Here is a 17,167-nt window from a genome sequence, read left to right as displayed (position 1 = left end):
AGTCACATGTGTCTGCTGTTGCCATGGATGGGTGGGTGGGTGACATATGCCGACGATGACAATGCGACTGTGCATGGCGTGTAACAATCATTCCGCTCCTCTCAGCTAGGGGGTGGGTTGTGCTTGTGCTCCTCTTTGTATTCAACCGCGTACTAAATGTCAATGAAAGATTCGTCCACATCCCTTCAAGAACAACAACCACCACCACCGAATCGACTTCGTCCTTATTACACACCTGGTCTACACCACCAACACAACTACACCTCTTTACCTTCCAATGACACCATTCCAGGTCATACTCCACAGCTCTTTGACAATGAAGAATCGCACCTCAAGAACACCCCCATTGCCAAGTTCACAAGCTTTGCCGCTTTCAAATACTTTATGACGATGCTTACGAGCCCTTTCGAAGTTGGCACAACGTTGCTTCAAGTCCAATATGCACCCCATGAAAGCGTCGAAGTTGTAGCTTTCCGAGAAAATAAGGAGGAGGGAGTTGTCATCATGAGCAGCCACGTATGTATATCGATCTATCTCTTGTATTTGCATATGAATTAATCCATGTATTGGAGGTGTAGCATGATTTCTCAACCACGTCCTCTTCAGATGAAGAAGGTGATGACTTTTTTGGATCTCGTCCTCACAACAACGCATCAATTCGATCATCACAAAAGAACCGACTCTCGAATGAACCTATTGCAACAAGTGTCTATGATGACCAACACAGACCCGCCCATCAAATGGCCCCCATGGATGGTGGAGTGCTTGATATACTCAGTCGCATTGTACGGCAACCGACAGAAGGATGGAAATCTCTATTCAAAGGTAATTTTAACAATACAATGATCGAGGAGGTATATTCATCATCATGCTACATAGGTCAACGAGTGACATGGATACATGAGATGCTATGGGGCCTTTTACAACCAGGACTTCAGAGCATGTTGAATGACTTGTTTGGTCTTTACGATGACACCATTCCATTAAGCCATCTCGATCGAATTGCGCCCAATATCATTACACTTGTAGCAAGCCATATCGTTGTTGGTGTATTACTGAGTCCATTGGAAATCATTCGCACAAGGTATTATATAGGTATCCATTATGCCCCCAATGATCACTCATCATTTTGCTTGGTATGATAATAGATTGGTTGTACAATCAGCTTCTCCTCTTTGTTGCAAATACAAAGGTGTCTTCCATGCATTTACCACCATGTGCCGTGAAGAAGGTGGAATCCGCAGCGTCTATCTATCCAACAACAACCTAGCACCAACCATCCTTTATCACACCATCCGCCCATTGTTAGCAAGCAGCGTACCTATTGTGATTGATCGTATGTTGGGTATTACAGCAGCCGATGCTCCAGTATTGTATGGTGCTGCAGAGCTCACAATTCGCACATTGGGATTATTGGTTACGCTACCTTTGGAAATCATCCGCAAGCGATTACAATGTCAAGTGATGCGTTCAACAACACCCTTTCACACCACTGTGGCTCTTCGCCCTGTGCCTTACAATGGCGTATTGGATGCATTATACAAGATCATGAAGGAGGAAGGAACTCGAACCAAAAAGAATGATTCAAAGCATCGTATCACCGCCTCAATGGACTTGTCAAGTAGTAGCGAGAGCGATGATGAGGAAGATGATTTTATGATCCAAACACAACGACAACAACAGCAACAACAACAACAGAGCGCAAGTGCATGGGGAATACGAGGTCTTTACAAAGGATTTGGTATGCAAATGGCTGCGAATGGCATGGTGTTTTTGTTTCATGTCCTGAACGGTATTGATGAAGGCAAGTTTTCTTTATTTGCTTACACACAGAGAGGAAAAGAACTTATATGGCTTTTTACATGTAGAGGATTTGAATGGGTTATCTTATTAGATAGTTGTCATAATAGAATGTCATTGTTTTTCCCTAATACTTGATCTGTTGGAGATGGATGTATCATGGGTGGATGGTGCTGTGGTGTACGAAGTAGCTTGTCAAGGAAGTCATCGTGTCTTTGAATGATAAGGAGGGTCATTACGTTAGCATATGGGTGTAGCAATTTAAGCTTTACTTGCAGACAGCGGATGATTTCAAGATATTTCGCTATACGCTTTATTCATCAAGCTATGATTATAGATCATTCTTATTTTCAATGCAAACACAAACACCACATGTCAACATGCGGCATACAGATTAAGCTAATCAATACTCCTCGCTCGCCTCTTCGATTTCCTTGTCACTGTCATTTTCCATGTTTTGATCATCCTTGAAAGACACATGTTTGGTTGTAGTTGCCACCTTCTTATTGGCTTCCTCCTTCTTGTTGTTCTCCTGGTTCACACTTTTGGAAGATTCACCCGAAACAGGTTGTCGTTTTTCTTCCCTGATGATTTGGTTGTATATCTTGAGTTTCTTGTAGTATTCCTCCTTGCTTTCACGGGCCATTTTTTCATAAGGCTAAGATAACATGTCAAAAAGCCATATTCAAACAACATGCCTCATGAATATTTACCTCCTTTTGTTTTGGAGTCAACGTTTTCCATTTCTTTGCGCATAATGTGATCACTGAACTCATCCTGGGATTCACCCCCAACTCTTCCTTGGCGGCTTCCATCTCTGCTTGGGTGAAAAAGGCATAGCCGCAAACAGGCTTTTTGGGTTTTCGTGGATCTTTCTTTTTCTTTTCCTTTTCCTCTGGCGCTGGCTCTTCTTCTTCTTTTTGATTGAGTAAGGTTGATAGTTGTTCAAAGTTTTGATTGATCATGCGGTACAGGTATGCAATCTAATGTTCCATCCATGTCAATCATGCTGTTGTTACATACAACAAGATGTTTGAGTACTTGCCCTTTGCTTTCGAGTGCGCGTCATGTTGATTGGGGAGAGAAGAGAAGAGAAGGAAAAAGAGCAAGATGGTCCCATAAGGTTGGATTCATGAACCGCCATGGATGCAGCTTTGGTGGGTTGGTGGGTTGATTTTTTCTCACCAGCAGAATCCTTCCAACAATACGCTATCACAAACATACATGCGCTCTCCATCCATCATACAAGCACCCCATATCCATGGCAACCTAACAACCCTTCCATTCTGTATACCCTCATCATTGAAAGTCATAAGCTGTTGAACCATCATATATAAATAAAAGTATATTGGCAAAAGAAAAAAGCTTTGTATGCCAATGCGTCGCCTATCAACCAAGTCGGTTTCCATGGTAAGGCCAAAAGGAGGAGAGTTGCCAGGTAACACCCAAAAGGGAAGAGACACCACACAGAGGGGAGAATCGCCATCGGAGACCACAAGGAACAGGATCGCCAGGTAAGATCGCCCACAAGACATCGCCAAAAAAGGATCACGGCCATTCAGAACGAGGACTCCATGGGACTTGCTGCATTACGACAACCTACAGGATCACCCCATCCCATTGTATGGCAAACCACACCGCGTAGTTGTATGTGATTTCGCACTATCGCACACTTGTCGTTCCTTAGGTTCTTTCAGGCACTCAACGCGAACGTGTATTACCATTTATCCTCATGACTTGGTTGCCTTGTCGACGTGAACAGCGAGGCTGAGGAAACCCCAGGGTTGCCAGGATATGAAGAACCAGTGAAGCTGTGGAACTCCCAAAGCAGACATTCACCAAAAGAGTACCCCTACTCACTCCAATGAAAAAAAAGTACCTCGCCGTCCTTGGACTTGCTGCCTATTCTTTTATTCGCACCGGGAAAGAAAGAGTGAGTAAAGAGGCGCTCATTGTTACGCGGCCTGTTTTTATAGTATTGACGTGCTGGGCTTGAAAATTGTCGGCTGCGGGCGGGTACCACAAGACCGCGTTTGACGTTTGATGTATCGAGTTAGTTGTATTATTGAGTGCTGTATATGTGTGCGAGTGAGTCTATTCTTCTATGGTGCTGAAAAATAAAAAGGTTTATGACAACAATCTTGCAAGTGATGCTAGTGAAACATACACATTGACACAAAGCACCCCCCCCTTAATGCCGATGCGGGGAATACGCGTCTGTGCACAGCTGCACATGTACGACTATTGCACCTGTCAAGACTATTTTGGCAAGTTAACCCAATTCAACAACTTACTTGTGTGGCGTTTGCTTGACAGTACATTGATTACTTTATGTGTCTGCATCATACGGGGGTGGATGGCTCAAAGATCAACAAAGCATTTACAAAGGTGATGTTAATCAACCGAGCAAGACCATTATAGGAACAACTCCAACAGCAATTACACAAACTCCCATGTATCAACAACAACATATTGAATAAAGTCCACTTTCAATGATTGGATCGTACAGAGCAGCGCAATTAACATTTTTATAATTTGTATTTTCAACAAGACAAACGAGGATACATTTATACAGTCGTTTTTCTTCACATTCAAAACCATTAGTCCTTGATCTTCTTGGTACCGCGAAGCAAACCGGTTCTTCTGGCAGCGATGAGACCGACCTATATATCTAATTAGCAAAAAGGAAAACTCACAATCCCAACCAAAACACCATGATCTTACCTTTTGACCAGCAGGTGAATCACGAGCCATAGTAGAAGCCTTACCAATGTGTTGATGGTTACCACCACCGTGAGGATGGTCCACGGGGTTCATAGCAACACCACGAGTACGGGGCCAGTTGTTACGCTTGGCCTTGGCAGCATGGTAAGCACGACCAGCCTTCAAGAGGGGCTTGTCAATACGACCACCACCAGCAACGATACCAACAGCGGCACGGGAAGTGGAAGGAACGACCTTCTTGGCACCAGAGGGAAGACGAATACGGGTCTTGCCATCTTCACCATGACCAACAATGGTGGCATAGTTACCAGAGGTACGTGCAAGGGCACCACGATCACCATACTTTTCCTCAACGTTGCAGATAACGGTACCTTCGGGCATGGAAGCGAGAGGAAGAACGTTACCAATGGTCAAGCTAGCCTTCTTGCCACAGTAGACGAATTGGCCAGTGTACATGCCTTCGGTGGCAATAAAGGTCTCGGTGCGAAGCTTGTACCTAAAAAATGATACGTTGAATATCGTCATATCGAGTGTTGGATGATGCTGCTGGATATTTACTTGTAAGGATCACGGAAGACAACCTGATAGATACAAAGATACAAAGTTAGTATGTGTGGGTGGTTGCCATGATACGTGCGTTTTACATACCTTGGCGAGAGGAGCACCACGGCCGGGATCGTGAATGATTTCCTTTACAAGACCACGAATGTAGCCATGACGTTCAGCATAGTCGGCGACACGGAATTGAGCGGCACCCTTACGACCAACGGTGTGGGCCTTGAAGATGCTGCCAGCACCCTTTCTCTGAGCACGAATAACACGACCCATTGTCTACATGTCGATAATAATCCATCGTTTAATCCATGCATCCATTATCATCCATCCGTTAAATTGATCCATCGATCCCATCCATGTATGTTGTTGTGCATGGTTGAGCTGATCGAGTGTGGAACGTGCTGCTGACCTTGTAAGACTAGATTGGAGAGAGGAGGAAGCATAAACCACCTCTTGCCAAGGTAACATACCCGTTGGAGCCCCGACAAGTTCAACATCGTATCACATGACCCTCCCCCCCAACACTGTTCACAAGTAGTGTCATCCCAAATATCCTCCTATTGATCATGGGAATAAAATGATGACATCTTTATCGTTGTCTTTATTTGATGGATTGGAGGAAATCCATATGGGAGTTGCACTCGTAATAGTAAAGCAGTAGGGGCAATACGACTGACTTTTTAAGGCGAATTTCTTGGGAGGGCTATATACGACATACTACTTCTTCCTGATGCAGCATCGTCAACTGATCCAACTCCTCACACGCGCTGAATCAGCATGCCGTGCATGGGACAAGGAGCAATCTATATCAGCTTCATTACTTTTATCACTCTCCAACATTACCGCACAACAAAGAGCTACTATGGAACAGCGTTTCAACTTTGACGTCAATACCAACCGCTTGGTGTACAAGCAGGCCTGTTCCTTTGAAGATGTCTTTGAAAAGCTGACAGCGACATTGGACGCGATGGATGATATTGTACATGACCTATACATATTGGAAAACGAAGCCACCAAGCATTTGACGCGAGCCATGCCCGAGATGTTATCCACAAAGACAAAACCAATGGCACCTTCAACTGAATCCTTAATACAAACAGCTGCTGTGCGCCCTCAAGAAGTGTATGAATACATTGCTGATTTACATTACACCTATAAAATGGAATTGCAACACAAGCGAATGTGGATGGATATGTTACCAGAACGTGCCTCAAGACCTGAGCTGTTGGATGATTTACGAGAGCGATGGCAAACACAGCCGCATCTCAAACCAGAGTTGGCCAGCGAGATCAGTGATCGCATCAAGCTTTATAAACAAGTACATAAGGTTTTGACATCCACCGACTAGCTATCCTCCATATACCATATTTTGCATATACAACAATCAAATACACTATCCTCATCCCGATCATCATCATCATTGATATATTTTACAATCGAGTCAAAAAGATGCCATGATTGGATATTGTTATACGTATGATATGTTGTGTGAGTGAGTGTGAGTGAGTGTGTGATCGCGCGCGTATGGGGTTGTGGGTGTTTTTGTGTGCTTGTGGGTGCGTACGTGTCTATTGTCATAACTCGAATGTAAATGAGATGGGGGAAGGACTTATTTGCTTGCACTAGGCTGTTGTTGTTGGTATTGCATTTGAAGTTCGGCAATCTCGGCCTTTTTCTTTTCTGATTTGGCTGTCAAGTCCTTGAGTTGCTTCTCGACACGTTCACTGATAACCAAGGATACAACCGTGTCAGTCTCATCCCATCGCATCCTACTCCCTATCCCTTAACTTACATTTCCTTTGAAATAAGCTCCAATCGATTCTTCACATTGGTTTCTGCTTCAGCCTTTTCTTGCTTGACGAGGACAGGACCAATAAGCTTGTACACGTTGGCATCATCTTCCAAGTGGTCAAATTCCTAAAGGCCCCATTCACAACCAGAGGATCAGCAACCTCTCATCTGTCATTGGACGCGTGATTACCTTGCGAACAACTTCATTCTCTTGCTGTTGGGAATCCAGCCGTTGGCGCGACTCGATGGCACTCGAGAGTTCTAGAGTTACCCCCCTTGTTAGCTCGATCCCCGTCATCAAAGGAACCTTTAAGGAATAAAACGAACCTTTTTGCAATTGTTGGAAAGCTTTCGATTCAGCTTCGAGCTTGGCTTCAAGTACTGACAAGGAACTCATTTTGAAGGAGGGGGAAAAAAAGTAAAGCGTGCAAGTCGGACGACCACTCGAGCCAAATTTTGGAACGAAGCACCGCTGGTAATAGTAGCAACCATCACTCATCCTCTTTTTTATTGCACATGACACTCTCTCCCTTATGCTTTGATTCACAATAAATGATATACATGTGTCAGCTGCTCACTGGCATGGAGGGTATACGCGCAATGAATGATGTTCGATCATCTTTGTTACTTTTGAAGCGAGTTCGAGCCTACTGTAATACCGATTGATGTATGAATATGGATGTCAAGATATAAACAAGGCTTGTCTCAGGAAGGATGATTCATTTCATATCTTTCAAAAGCTTAATAGCCTTGAGGTTACCCATCAGCATGACCTAGGCAGTCTTTGCATGCAACTACAATAGCTAAACTCGTTTGACACATACATCCTCGTGAAGCCATGTCATGTGTTCTTTTAAAAATATTCGTAGTTATTCGTAGGAGCCATAAATATGACCGGGAGGTTGAGTAAGGACACGTGGACTCATCCATTCACACTGACTTTGGCTTCCACTGAAATCGATTGATACATTCTTGTTCGTTCTCCATATGTTGGATAATGAACGTAATAGCAAAAGTAGTGCTGTATCCTTTTCACAGCTGCAGAGCATCTCAACAAAGGTGTTTAAAAGCTATTTTTATGTTCAATTCCTCTTTTTCACGCGTAACTTCATCTATTCTTGTCAATGCATCGCACCCTGGACCAGCTGAGTATGGGAAGGATGTCGGACTTGCTTACAAATTCTGACCAATGGTGGAATACGATCTTCTTTAACGTTAAATTACGTACGATGCACCTCCCCAAATCGATTGCGGATGCTTTCTCTACATTCTAGACGACCTCCGCTACATGTAGAGACCAAAATAAAGTGTATTCTCAATTAGGAAATTTTGTGGTTTATATAGTACCGGCAAAATTCAAAAGTAAGAAGCGTGAGCGAAAGCCTAGCTAGCTCAATTGGTTAGAGCGTGAGACTCTTAATCTCAAGGCTGGGGGTTCGAGTCCCCCGTTGGGCTTACCGATTCGCACTAAGCGAATCTTACGCTTTTTTATTTTCCACGTGGCGGAAATCACGTGATTTGGGGGTATCTTATTTGCGAATCTAGAATGTCACACAAGGATTATAGAGGAATCTACGTATGTTATTGTTGGGTATGTATACGTAATTAGGATATGTAAGATCAAAGCGATGTATGCAAAAAGGATTGATGATAGTGCCCTGAATCTGGATCTGACAGACCTCAGCTGGTATGCTTTTCGCATCGTTGTCGGATACACACATGTATGGGATCTTTCATTTTGCATGACTTTTTCGTATACCTAATAATGTTTGCTGGGTCTCCTTATAAAGAGCCTCCTGTTGCATGAACTGAGATTCGAGATAAGCAACGTGGGAATCTCCATCATCATTGATCTGCAATCATAAATTCCACGAGATAGAGATTACTTATGCAGTGTACGATTCATAAAGGGAAAGTCGATGGTACCCTTATCAATAAACATAACACACAGCTCCCGCATGAAGGTAAATTGTCATAACAGTTTCTGCAACATGGTGGTTTACAACATCTCAACCATTTCTCATGCAACATGTTCCGCTTAAATTGGGCAGGTAGACGCGTGTGACAAAGGCATTCGATACTCTTTTGTTCCTTTTATTTTCTGATGATGACTACACCCCAAACGTTTTCTCCACTGCTTTCCTTTTGGCCAACCGTACAACAAGAACAAAAGAAGTTGCGTGACAATCTCGTCGGCAAGCGTCTCAATGAGCTACGAACACCATCCCTTGTTCTCGATCGCTCCATTCTCGAGCGTAATTGTCAACGACTCGCTTCAGTACCTTCACCCGTCAAGGTGCGAGTGCATGTGAAATCACACAAGGTATACATAAATACGTCGCTTATCATTTGCAAATGCTCACGTGACAAGGGGTCAATTACCGTAGACGCTTGAACTCACAGAAATGCAACTTGCTGCTGCGAAAACGGATGCAGTTGTGGTGTCCACTTTGGCTGAGGCGCACTTTTTGGCATCGAGTCATCTTGTGGCACAAAACAAGATCAAGCAACTTTTACTTGGATTCCCTATTAGCCCTGACAAGTTCGCCGAGGTGTTTCAGCTTGCAGAAAAAGTAGAGCGTTTCCAGGTTTTCATTGGTGAGTATAGTAGTAGTAGTGGATGTGATGTCGTCAATGTGCTAATAATGGATTTTTATGCAAGATCAACTTGGGACATTGGATGCATTGGATCAATATCATGCAGCAACCTATGGTCCTCAAGACACATCTTACAAGATTGACGTCTTCATTAAGGTGGATTGTGGCTACGGGTAATACCAACAATAGCGATACCATCATTGTATGCTTACATTACATTGGTTTTTTAGCCGTGCTGGTGTACCCTTGAAAAGCAACTTTGTCAAAGACGACGTCCTCGAACTCGCCAAACGACTTTCGACTTCGTCTTATGCTACGCTATTCGGACTTTATACCCATGCTGGCCATTCATACAATGCTCGTAGTCCTGAAGAGGCATTCGAATACCTTGAAAAGGAATGCGAGAGTGCTCGAGAATTTCGTGATTACTTTATCAAAGAGGCTGGTGTTGATATTCCTTATCTTTCAATTGGAGCGACACCCACAGTAGGTGCAGTTATCCATCATGGCGAGCGAGCCAAAAAGGTGTTGGAAGGAATCAGTGAAGTACATGCTGGTGCATACACATTGTTTGATCGACAGCAAGCTGCCACAGGCCTTTGCACCCTCGAGGATGTCGCCATCACAGTGCTTGCACGCGTCACCAGCCTTTATCCCGATCGTGGTACGGTGCTTATTGATGGTGGTGCTTTGGCATTTTCAAAAGACGTGTGTCCTCAAGGTGGATTTGGCGTGTTGCAATCCAACCATGACATTGTTTTGAGATCTGTTTCCCAAGAGCATGGAATCCTTCAAGCTGACTCGAAAAGTGGATTGGAGCTGGGTCAGGTCGTGCGTGTCATTCCCAACCATTGCTGTTTGACATCAGCATGCCATATGTATTACTTGATTATAGAAGGTGGAGGTGATACTGTAGTTGATGTATGGTTCCCGGTTCGTGGGTGGTGATATTCTTTTTGTTCTATATAAATGACTCTATATTCATCAACTATGCTTTAAAAGTGTAATTGGCCTCACGCATAATTGGCCTCGATTTTTGCATAATAGAGCATCAGAGATTCTCCGCTCGCCGTGATACAAAATTCGCGACATGTATACTACGTATGCCTGTAGTCTTCTTTAGAGTTGCAGAGAGGAAGTTATATGCATCTATAATGCAAGTAGGATCGTCGCATGATAAGGAGCTTTCTCAGCTAAAAGGTGTTACGCCAATCGACCCGTGATAAAGATTAATAGATTAAAGCGCCGTCCAGTGAATGAGATGGAATGTCCTCGAATATTAGTAATAGGCCATGCTACTTTTCAAGTGACAACCAGGACACGTTTATTGTGTTGAGAGTACATTTACATGGTCATGTATCGGGTGATCATTGCTGTGCTCTATTTAATCCAATGGATTGTTGTATCCAGGCAGGCAATGTACTAAGCTTCTCGAAACCGAATGCTGAAAAAAAGACATAGGACGTAGATGGATCATGGTGCCATATCCACAAGCTAGACCCGCGATGATTGAAGTATGATCGATATCAAATCAACTGGCGTGTGGGCGTAGTAATAAAATCGTGGGTCGTGAAAGGATTCAGAGGAAGCGTAAAATGCCGTGACTCGCTCACCAAAAGACCCAGCTGCACTTCTTCTCTACTACGATCGATTCGTTGTGAAACGTACACCGCAAAATGTAAAAAGAGCAGCATGACACTTGCATCACGACTCGACCGACCACTTACACAACAATCTTATGCATAGGGGAAGACATTGTCAACTTGTCATGGGACCTGCTGGAAGTGGCAAGGTAAATGAACGAGCACGGGTTGAAACGGAGATCGATCGCTTGAACACCAAGTAGCTTGATCGAGATTTCTATACGATCGTGGAGGAGAGAGAAGGCGAATAGGATGATTGATGATATGCATACACTTGTAGTCTACGTTTTGTGCCACAATGATGACCCATTGCCAAGCAGCTGGTCGTCGCGTCCATCTAGTCAACCTCGATCCTGCTGCAGAGCACTTTGAATATGAGCCTACCATTGGTAAGAGCATGGATCCATGATCATGGGATGTCTTTGTTTAATATCTATTCTTATTCTTCTTCTTCTTTAAGATATTCGGGAATTGATCACGTTGGAAGATGTCATGGAAGAATTGGATTATGGTCCCAATGGTGGCCTTATTTATTGTCTTGAGTAAGTGCACGAGCTGTGTATGATGGGATTATATATCTAACGGGTATCTTTGTTAGATTTTTGCTCAACAACATTGATTGGCTTGAGGAGGAGATTGGCAACTATGACGACGATTATCTTATCATTGACTGTCCTGGCCAAATTGAATTGTACACACATTTCCCTATCATGAAGCGAGTTTGCGAGGCACTTGAACGGTGGAACATGCGGATTTGTGGTGTCTATTGCCTTGAATCACAATTTATCGAAGACAAGTACAAGTACTTTTCAGGTGTGATGAGTGCCATGAGCGCCATGGTTAATATGGAGATTCCCCACGTCAATATCATGACCAAGATGGATTTGATTGAAGGCGATTATGGCAACAAAAAGGATGATGAAGAACAAGAGAATGGTGAACAAGAGGACGAGATGGATAAGAAGGCTAGACGGCGGAGGAGAAGAAGACGCATGGAAAGTGCATTGACCCAGCGTGAATTGGAACGTTATCTCGATCCTGACCCGTTGTTGATTGCTGAGCGTGCTGGTGATACAGCCCAAGAAACGAGCCCTATGAATCAAAGATTTCAAGCGCTTAATCAGGCCATCGTGCAACTCGTATGTATTAGGGGTGGGGGGAGAATGAATGATCATGAGCTCCTAGATTCATTGGGACATCTATTATGTACATAGATCGATGACTATAGCATGGTCAGCTTTATACCTCTCAATATTACGGATGAAGATTCAGTCGAGTATGTGCTTTCAACCATCGACAATGCGATTCAGTATGGCGAAGATTTAGAACCCAAGGTAAAAAAAGAAGAGTTCTTGCCATGTCAACCATTTTTCTAATCGATTTTTTGCTTGTATTCAGGAACCTGATGATATGGTCGATTATGATCCTTGATAGTAGTATAGTAGTCATTGATATCATTTGGAGATAAAGGGACCATGATTGTACAGTATTATTCTGCCAATGTGTGTCGTGGTGTTAGTTGCTTTCAACACGAATATGATGTGGGCTGCCTAAAAATATACGGGTCATTGATTTGGGTCGAATGATCATCCACCCGGGGGTTTAGTAGTTTAACAGGGTTGAGCAAACGTTTCATTTTTCCAATTCCATTGCACGTATTTGGCGTGATTGTCTACATCATACTTGAATAAATTGAATAGCCGAGCATACGAAAGGGTCTGGAGTGGCATGCTCAGCAATCATCAAAATTTATTGGATATGTTTCAACTACATTCAGGCAGCTATTTCCCTGCCTTTAACCCCAAGTGGGTGGCGGTCTTTGACATGATGTCTCTCAACGTAATGCTTGTCTTTCGTTTTAGTCCCCAGTTCACCATAGAAACAGCAGGTGTTCCACCTTGATTCATTCATCTCTTTGTCTCTCTCTTTTTTCTTTCCCACCCACCCACTGACAATGGTTCACGCACCGTGTATGAAGCCTATTCAAGATATGCCAGGTGTATGCCTGGCCATTGTATCTGACCTATGGAACAAGCACACTCATCGTCAAGTGCCCTGGGACGATGCACGACGTTTGAACTTTTACAACTATTGTCAGTATCTCACAACCTACATCAACGTATCACCCGCAGTCGTTTACACGAGGTTTGTTATCGATCACCCATAGGTGGTGGGGTTCATTATATTCAATGAATGGGATACTAGTCTCCATTACATCAAACGCTACCTCCAAGCCATTGATTCATGCACACGACAAAAAATGCTTTCTGTACAAGGATCCGAAAAGTCACTCTTTATGGCTGCCTTATTACTTGCCTTCAAGATTGTTGAAGACTGGGGCTGTGTCGATATGGCAAGTACATCAAAACTCTTTTACTCCTGCAAAAAAAAGCTTACACGTTTATTTTTTTTTAGAAATACTGGTCTCAGATCTCAATGATCCCTATCACCGAATTGACCAGGATAGAAATGGATTTCCTTTGTCAAGTCAACCATCGTCTTCACGTGAACAAGCTCGATTTTGTACGATGGGTCACTCGATGCAATTCCATCTTTGAACAATGGATGTATTATGTCACTTCACAATACGATAAGGTGGCTGCTGCATCATCACAACAACAACAACAATACCCCTGCTACGTGTCTCCGGCAACCCAATGGTATCCTCCATATCAAGATTCATCCTGCTCCTCCTCTTACTATTGGAATCCCCACTGTGGCTATTACACCAACAATCAACTCTATCATCGACAACAACACCAAGCGGTTGAAAGTTATCATGACAGCAGTTATAGCCGGAAGCGTAACTCGAGACGTCGAAGAACCATGACAACGGGACGTCATTATCATTATCCATCATGGCAACCACAACAATGGCATTGGGCATCTACAGTACCAGCCTTGGCTCCTTCATTAACACAGTGAAGAATCATCCCATTTCTCCCTCCCCTTTCTCTTTGTAACATATAAAAATTGGCATTATACATGATGTGAATGTTATATTATTGGGCAATTACAATGGTAATAATACGAAAGTAGCTAGTAGTGTAGATATCATGAATTAATAGTAGTATAGAGCATCTCGTCGTGTTCTTCGGGTAGCACGCCACTAGGGGTGTATTGAGATACGTAGGATGGAGAAGACATTGAAGTGCGTGTTGACCACATGGACCAAGCATCCGATGTCGAATCGACGCTGCTTGTGCGTGCCAAATGAAGAGGGAGTTGTTGTTGTTGTTGCTGTGAAGAAGATGGTGGCAAACCATGCAAAAAGGAAGAGGAAGGCCAACCACATAAACCATAGACATCTTGTTCCATCACATTGACCAGTGTCTTTGACCGTTCAAAATCATGCATATAGGTTGTTGATACTTTGGCAATGTCCACGGAAAGTTGAAGACAACGTTTAGCAAAATCTTGGCACTGCAAATCTTCATAATTGAGTAACTTGACATAGACAATGTTGGCAAACAAAAAGGCAAGAAGCGGGACATTGCATTCATCTTGTTGATAGACCATGGCTTCGAGTGTTTGAGTGATGGTGTAAGCTGCATCGATACATGTATACAAGCATTGTACTGAGAAGGGTGCACGTGGAATATGATCGGATGGGAAAAAGACTTGATAGAGGAGGATCTTGTTGATGTTGTAATAAATGTGGACATTGAGGATGCATGATCGTGCAAATGCCTGGATATCAAGATGATAATTCACGTCTTCTTGCATGGGATCATTCGTAGGCGTGCTATGCGTCGATGATCCACAACATGAGGATCGCGCCATGAAGGGTGAAGATACCTCTGGATTACGCCACTCATCTGGAAGCTCGTTGTGGAATTGTTCCAATTGATCTCGCATACCAAGTAGATCAAGTGACAAGTTGGGATCATGACCACCACCCACCCCTTGAGCTTCTACGAGCCTCGTCATGACCTCGTGTCGTAAAAGTTGCAACTTGATCATGTAGTACCATGTACTCCATACGTAATAATCCACAAGTTCATCAGGTGAAGAGGAAGAAGAAGGCGCACCATCGATCTGCATAAAATCGGTACTGGCAGCAGGTTTGGTGGGTGGTTGTGGAAGAGGGCAACAAGGATAAAATTGACTTGATTCAATAGACGCACTGGATCCACCTTCCAATACACGATACCACGTATTGAAATAGTACAAGCACCATACGAGCTTGCTTTCCTCATCCGTAAATGCGTGCTTGGTGTCGTACAAGCCCAATTCTCGAGCCATATTGTATGCAATCCATTCATAGATATAAACCACCCCGAGGTATCCATTCTGATACGTGCAATAGGATAAAAGAACAGCAGCCTTGCAATTGTCCAATGAAGCATCATCAAAGCATTCCGAGAGTAGCTCGCGTGCCTTCAAGCAATAAGCGATGGAAAGGGCTCTCCCCATATTATACTGTGCTGTCACTGGATCGGAGGATGTCAATGGGGAGCGCTTACTCCATACGTGAAGCTGAAATGCATTACGTGCAGCCATGGCACACACCGCATAGATCAAGGTTTTGGATGGCCTGTTTAGCGGATCCCGATACCGATCAAGAAACTCGGTTGGGCTGATGATAGGTAAGCGAATGGCTGAGCAGCAGGGTGATCGGCAATATAAATCAACAAGGTTGTCGGTGAGTTCATCCGAAATATCAATCGGGTAATCTTGTGCTAAGGGCGTTGGCTGTTGAGATAACGTGCTCCACACTGCAAATGAAAATCCAGATGATGTATGAATCGAGCTCGTATCATCCAATTCCACCGATTGCGCAATTCTTTGTCGTTCCTCATTCAACGATTCTCGACTCGATGATGCATTATCAGATAAAATACTTGCTGCTGCTGATGCTGGAGGTGGTGTAATATGCATGGTGCGTTTGAATTGATCCACCAATTTTGAAAGATCATTGTATGAGTTGACGTTGCTTTCGACCGAGAGTCCGCGACCCGTCGATGTGATCTTCCAAGCAAAGGGTTGCAATGGCTTCATTTTGAATGCATTGTTGGTACGTTGTGAAAAATCGCGCGTCTTTTGTGCAAAGTCGCGAGCCATACGATCGATCGATTCTTGCCATTGATCCATCACCTTGTTCATACTTGTAAGTACTTGAGACACGTGGCTAGCCTTTGGCTCGGTTTTCAGGTACACACATTCAAAGTCATTGGATTCACATCGACTGCATTTGGGTAATGATAAATCACATTGTTGAAGATCCTTGTAACATTTGCTGCATGGATAGACTGAAAAACTACTTGTTGATGCTATTCCTTCCTTATCATCCGTGCTGCTGGTTGTTGTTGCTGCATCGACCTCGGATACTGCTGATGATGATGATGCCAAGGATCGTGTATCTTCCTCCTGCTGCTCTAATGCTGGACTACTGCTATTGTCATTATTGTCACCATTCGTCGTCGTCGATGTGGAAGAGCGGTTTTGTTGTGCAAGTCGTTGTAGCGATATGGCCTTGAATTCCTTTGGCATCCCTTCGGCTGACTTGAGTCGATCACCAAACTTGCGTATACGATCACCCAATGTCTCGGTTGCCTTTTGCAGCTTCTTCAATGTCGGTGCCGCTTCAGGATACGTGCAAGTGATACCTCGCTTTTGACAACGAGTGCATGTTGGCTTTTTACGGTCGCATGCATGTCTACCATGGACGAGAGTCAGCATTTACCAGGCTGTGGAGTCGGCCGTAATAAAAGTAGTAAAGCGTTTATTCACCTGAACCCTCTGCAACGAAAACATGCTGCTCCCAAGTTGCTGTTTTTACCACTGTCACTGGTATTGCTTGTATTGGAGTTGCTGGTTTTTGTGGTCTTTTCACTGGATGAGACTTTGGGTGCTGCTGCTGCGTCCGTCATCAACAAGCGGAATAAGTTGTGGTGGTTGTATTATTAATGAAATTCTAGTCGCAGGATGGAAGGAGGATATGGGATGCAAATAAATAAAAATGATTCGAACAAGAGAAAAGAAGGGAGAGGATGATGATGATGCGTCGTTGAAAAAGAGTGGGTGTGGCGATGAAACTGAAAGCGAAAAGAGGA

At 43.7% G+C, this 17,167-nt stretch overlaps 9 protein-coding genes and 1 non-coding gene across 10 annotated transcripts; 6 read left to right on the top strand and 4 right to left on the bottom strand.

Moving 5' to 3' along the window:
• Positions 1–156: 156 nt before the first annotated feature.
• Positions 157–1,894, top strand: O0I10_008624 (uncharacterized protein; the record flags this gene model as incomplete). The annotated part of the gene is made up of 5 exons (XM_058488626.1): positions 157–516; positions 579–825; positions 880–1,084; positions 1,149–1,804; positions 1,869–1,894. 5 exons carry the CDS (start codon positions 157–159, stop codon positions 1,892–1,894), a joined length of 1,494 nt encoding a protein of 497 aa, XP_058340651.1.
• A 309-nt stretch (positions 1,895–2,203) lies between these two features.
• Positions 2,204–2,869, bottom strand: O0I10_008623 (uncharacterized protein; the record flags this gene model as incomplete). Its single annotated transcript, XM_058488625.1, has 3 exons — positions 2,204–2,458; positions 2,514–2,783; positions 2,846–2,869. 3 exons carry the CDS (start codon positions 2,867–2,869, stop codon positions 2,204–2,206), a joined length of 549 nt encoding a protein of 182 aa, XP_058340650.1.
• Positions 2,870–4,400: 1,531 nt separating this feature from the next.
• On the bottom strand, positions 4,401–5,352 carry O0I10_008622 (60S ribosomal protein L8; the record flags this gene model as incomplete). The annotated part of the gene is made up of 4 exons (XM_058488624.1): positions 4,401–4,463; positions 4,525–5,020; positions 5,083–5,105; positions 5,173–5,352. The coding sequence occupies 4 exons, from the start codon at positions 5,350–5,352 to the stop codon at positions 4,401–4,403; spliced, it is 762 nt and encodes a 253-aa protein (XP_058340649.1).
• Positions 5,353–5,809: 457 nt separating this feature from the next.
• O0I10_008621 (uncharacterized protein) lies at positions 5,810–6,427 on the top strand (the record flags this gene model as incomplete). Its single annotated transcript, XM_058488623.1, has 1 exon — positions 5,810–6,427. One exon carries the CDS (start codon positions 5,810–5,812, stop codon positions 6,425–6,427), a length of 618 nt encoding a protein of 205 aa, XP_058340648.1.
• Positions 6,428–6,688: 261 nt separating this feature from the next.
• On the bottom strand, positions 6,689–7,267 carry O0I10_008620 (uncharacterized protein; the record flags this gene model as incomplete). Its single annotated transcript, XM_058488622.1, has 4 exons — positions 6,689–6,803; positions 6,872–6,996; positions 7,061–7,131; positions 7,198–7,267. The coding sequence occupies 4 exons, from the start codon at positions 7,265–7,267 to the stop codon at positions 6,689–6,691; spliced, it is 381 nt and encodes a 126-aa protein (XP_058340647.1).
• A 984-nt stretch (positions 7,268–8,251) lies between these two features.
• O0I10_008619 lies at positions 8,252–8,325 on the top strand. The gene has a single exon. It is a non-coding gene; the product is annotated as a tRNA-Lys (tRNA).
• Positions 8,326–8,974: 649 nt separating this feature from the next.
• O0I10_008618 (uncharacterized protein) lies at positions 8,975–10,416 on the top strand (the record flags this gene model as incomplete). The annotated part of the gene is made up of 4 exons (XM_058488621.1): positions 8,975–9,193; positions 9,258–9,468; positions 9,533–9,641; positions 9,699–10,416. 4 exons carry the CDS (start codon positions 8,975–8,977, stop codon positions 10,414–10,416), a joined length of 1,257 nt encoding a protein of 418 aa, XP_058340646.1.
• An 820-nt stretch (positions 10,417–11,236) lies between these two features.
• O0I10_008617 (uncharacterized protein) lies at positions 11,237–12,542 on the top strand (the record flags this gene model as incomplete). Its single annotated transcript, XM_058488620.1, has 6 exons — positions 11,237–11,260; positions 11,392–11,500; positions 11,572–11,653; positions 11,710–12,250; positions 12,326–12,445; positions 12,510–12,542. The coding sequence occupies 6 exons, from the start codon at positions 11,237–11,239 to the stop codon at positions 12,540–12,542; spliced, it is 909 nt and encodes a 302-aa protein (XP_058340645.1).
• A 523-nt stretch (positions 12,543–13,065) lies between these two features.
• O0I10_008616 (uncharacterized protein) lies at positions 13,066–14,036 on the top strand (the record flags this gene model as incomplete). The annotated part of the gene is made up of 3 exons (XM_058488619.1): positions 13,066–13,256; positions 13,317–13,464; positions 13,527–14,036. The coding sequence occupies 3 exons, from the start codon at positions 13,066–13,068 to the stop codon at positions 14,034–14,036; spliced, it is 849 nt and encodes a 282-aa protein (XP_058340644.1).
• Positions 14,037–14,165: 129 nt separating this feature from the next.
• On the bottom strand, positions 14,166–16,984 carry O0I10_008615 (uncharacterized protein; the record flags this gene model as incomplete). Its single annotated transcript, XM_058488618.1, has 2 exons — positions 14,166–16,770; positions 16,845–16,984. The coding sequence occupies 2 exons, from the start codon at positions 16,982–16,984 to the stop codon at positions 14,166–14,168; spliced, it is 2,745 nt and encodes a 914-aa protein (XP_058340643.1).
• Between the last annotated feature and the right edge of the window lie 183 nt (positions 16,985–17,167).

This window comes from Lichtheimia ornata, assembly GCF_029851405.1.
Source record: "Lichtheimia ornata isolate CBS 291.66 chromosome Unknown scaffold00046, whole genome shotgun sequence".
Lineage (NCBI taxonomy): Eukaryota > Fungi > Mucoromycota > Mucoromycetes > Mucorales > Lichtheimiaceae > Lichtheimia > Lichtheimia ornata.
The sequence above is the reverse complement of the archived record's forward strand: the minus strand, read 5'-3'. Positions and strand labels throughout refer to the sequence as shown.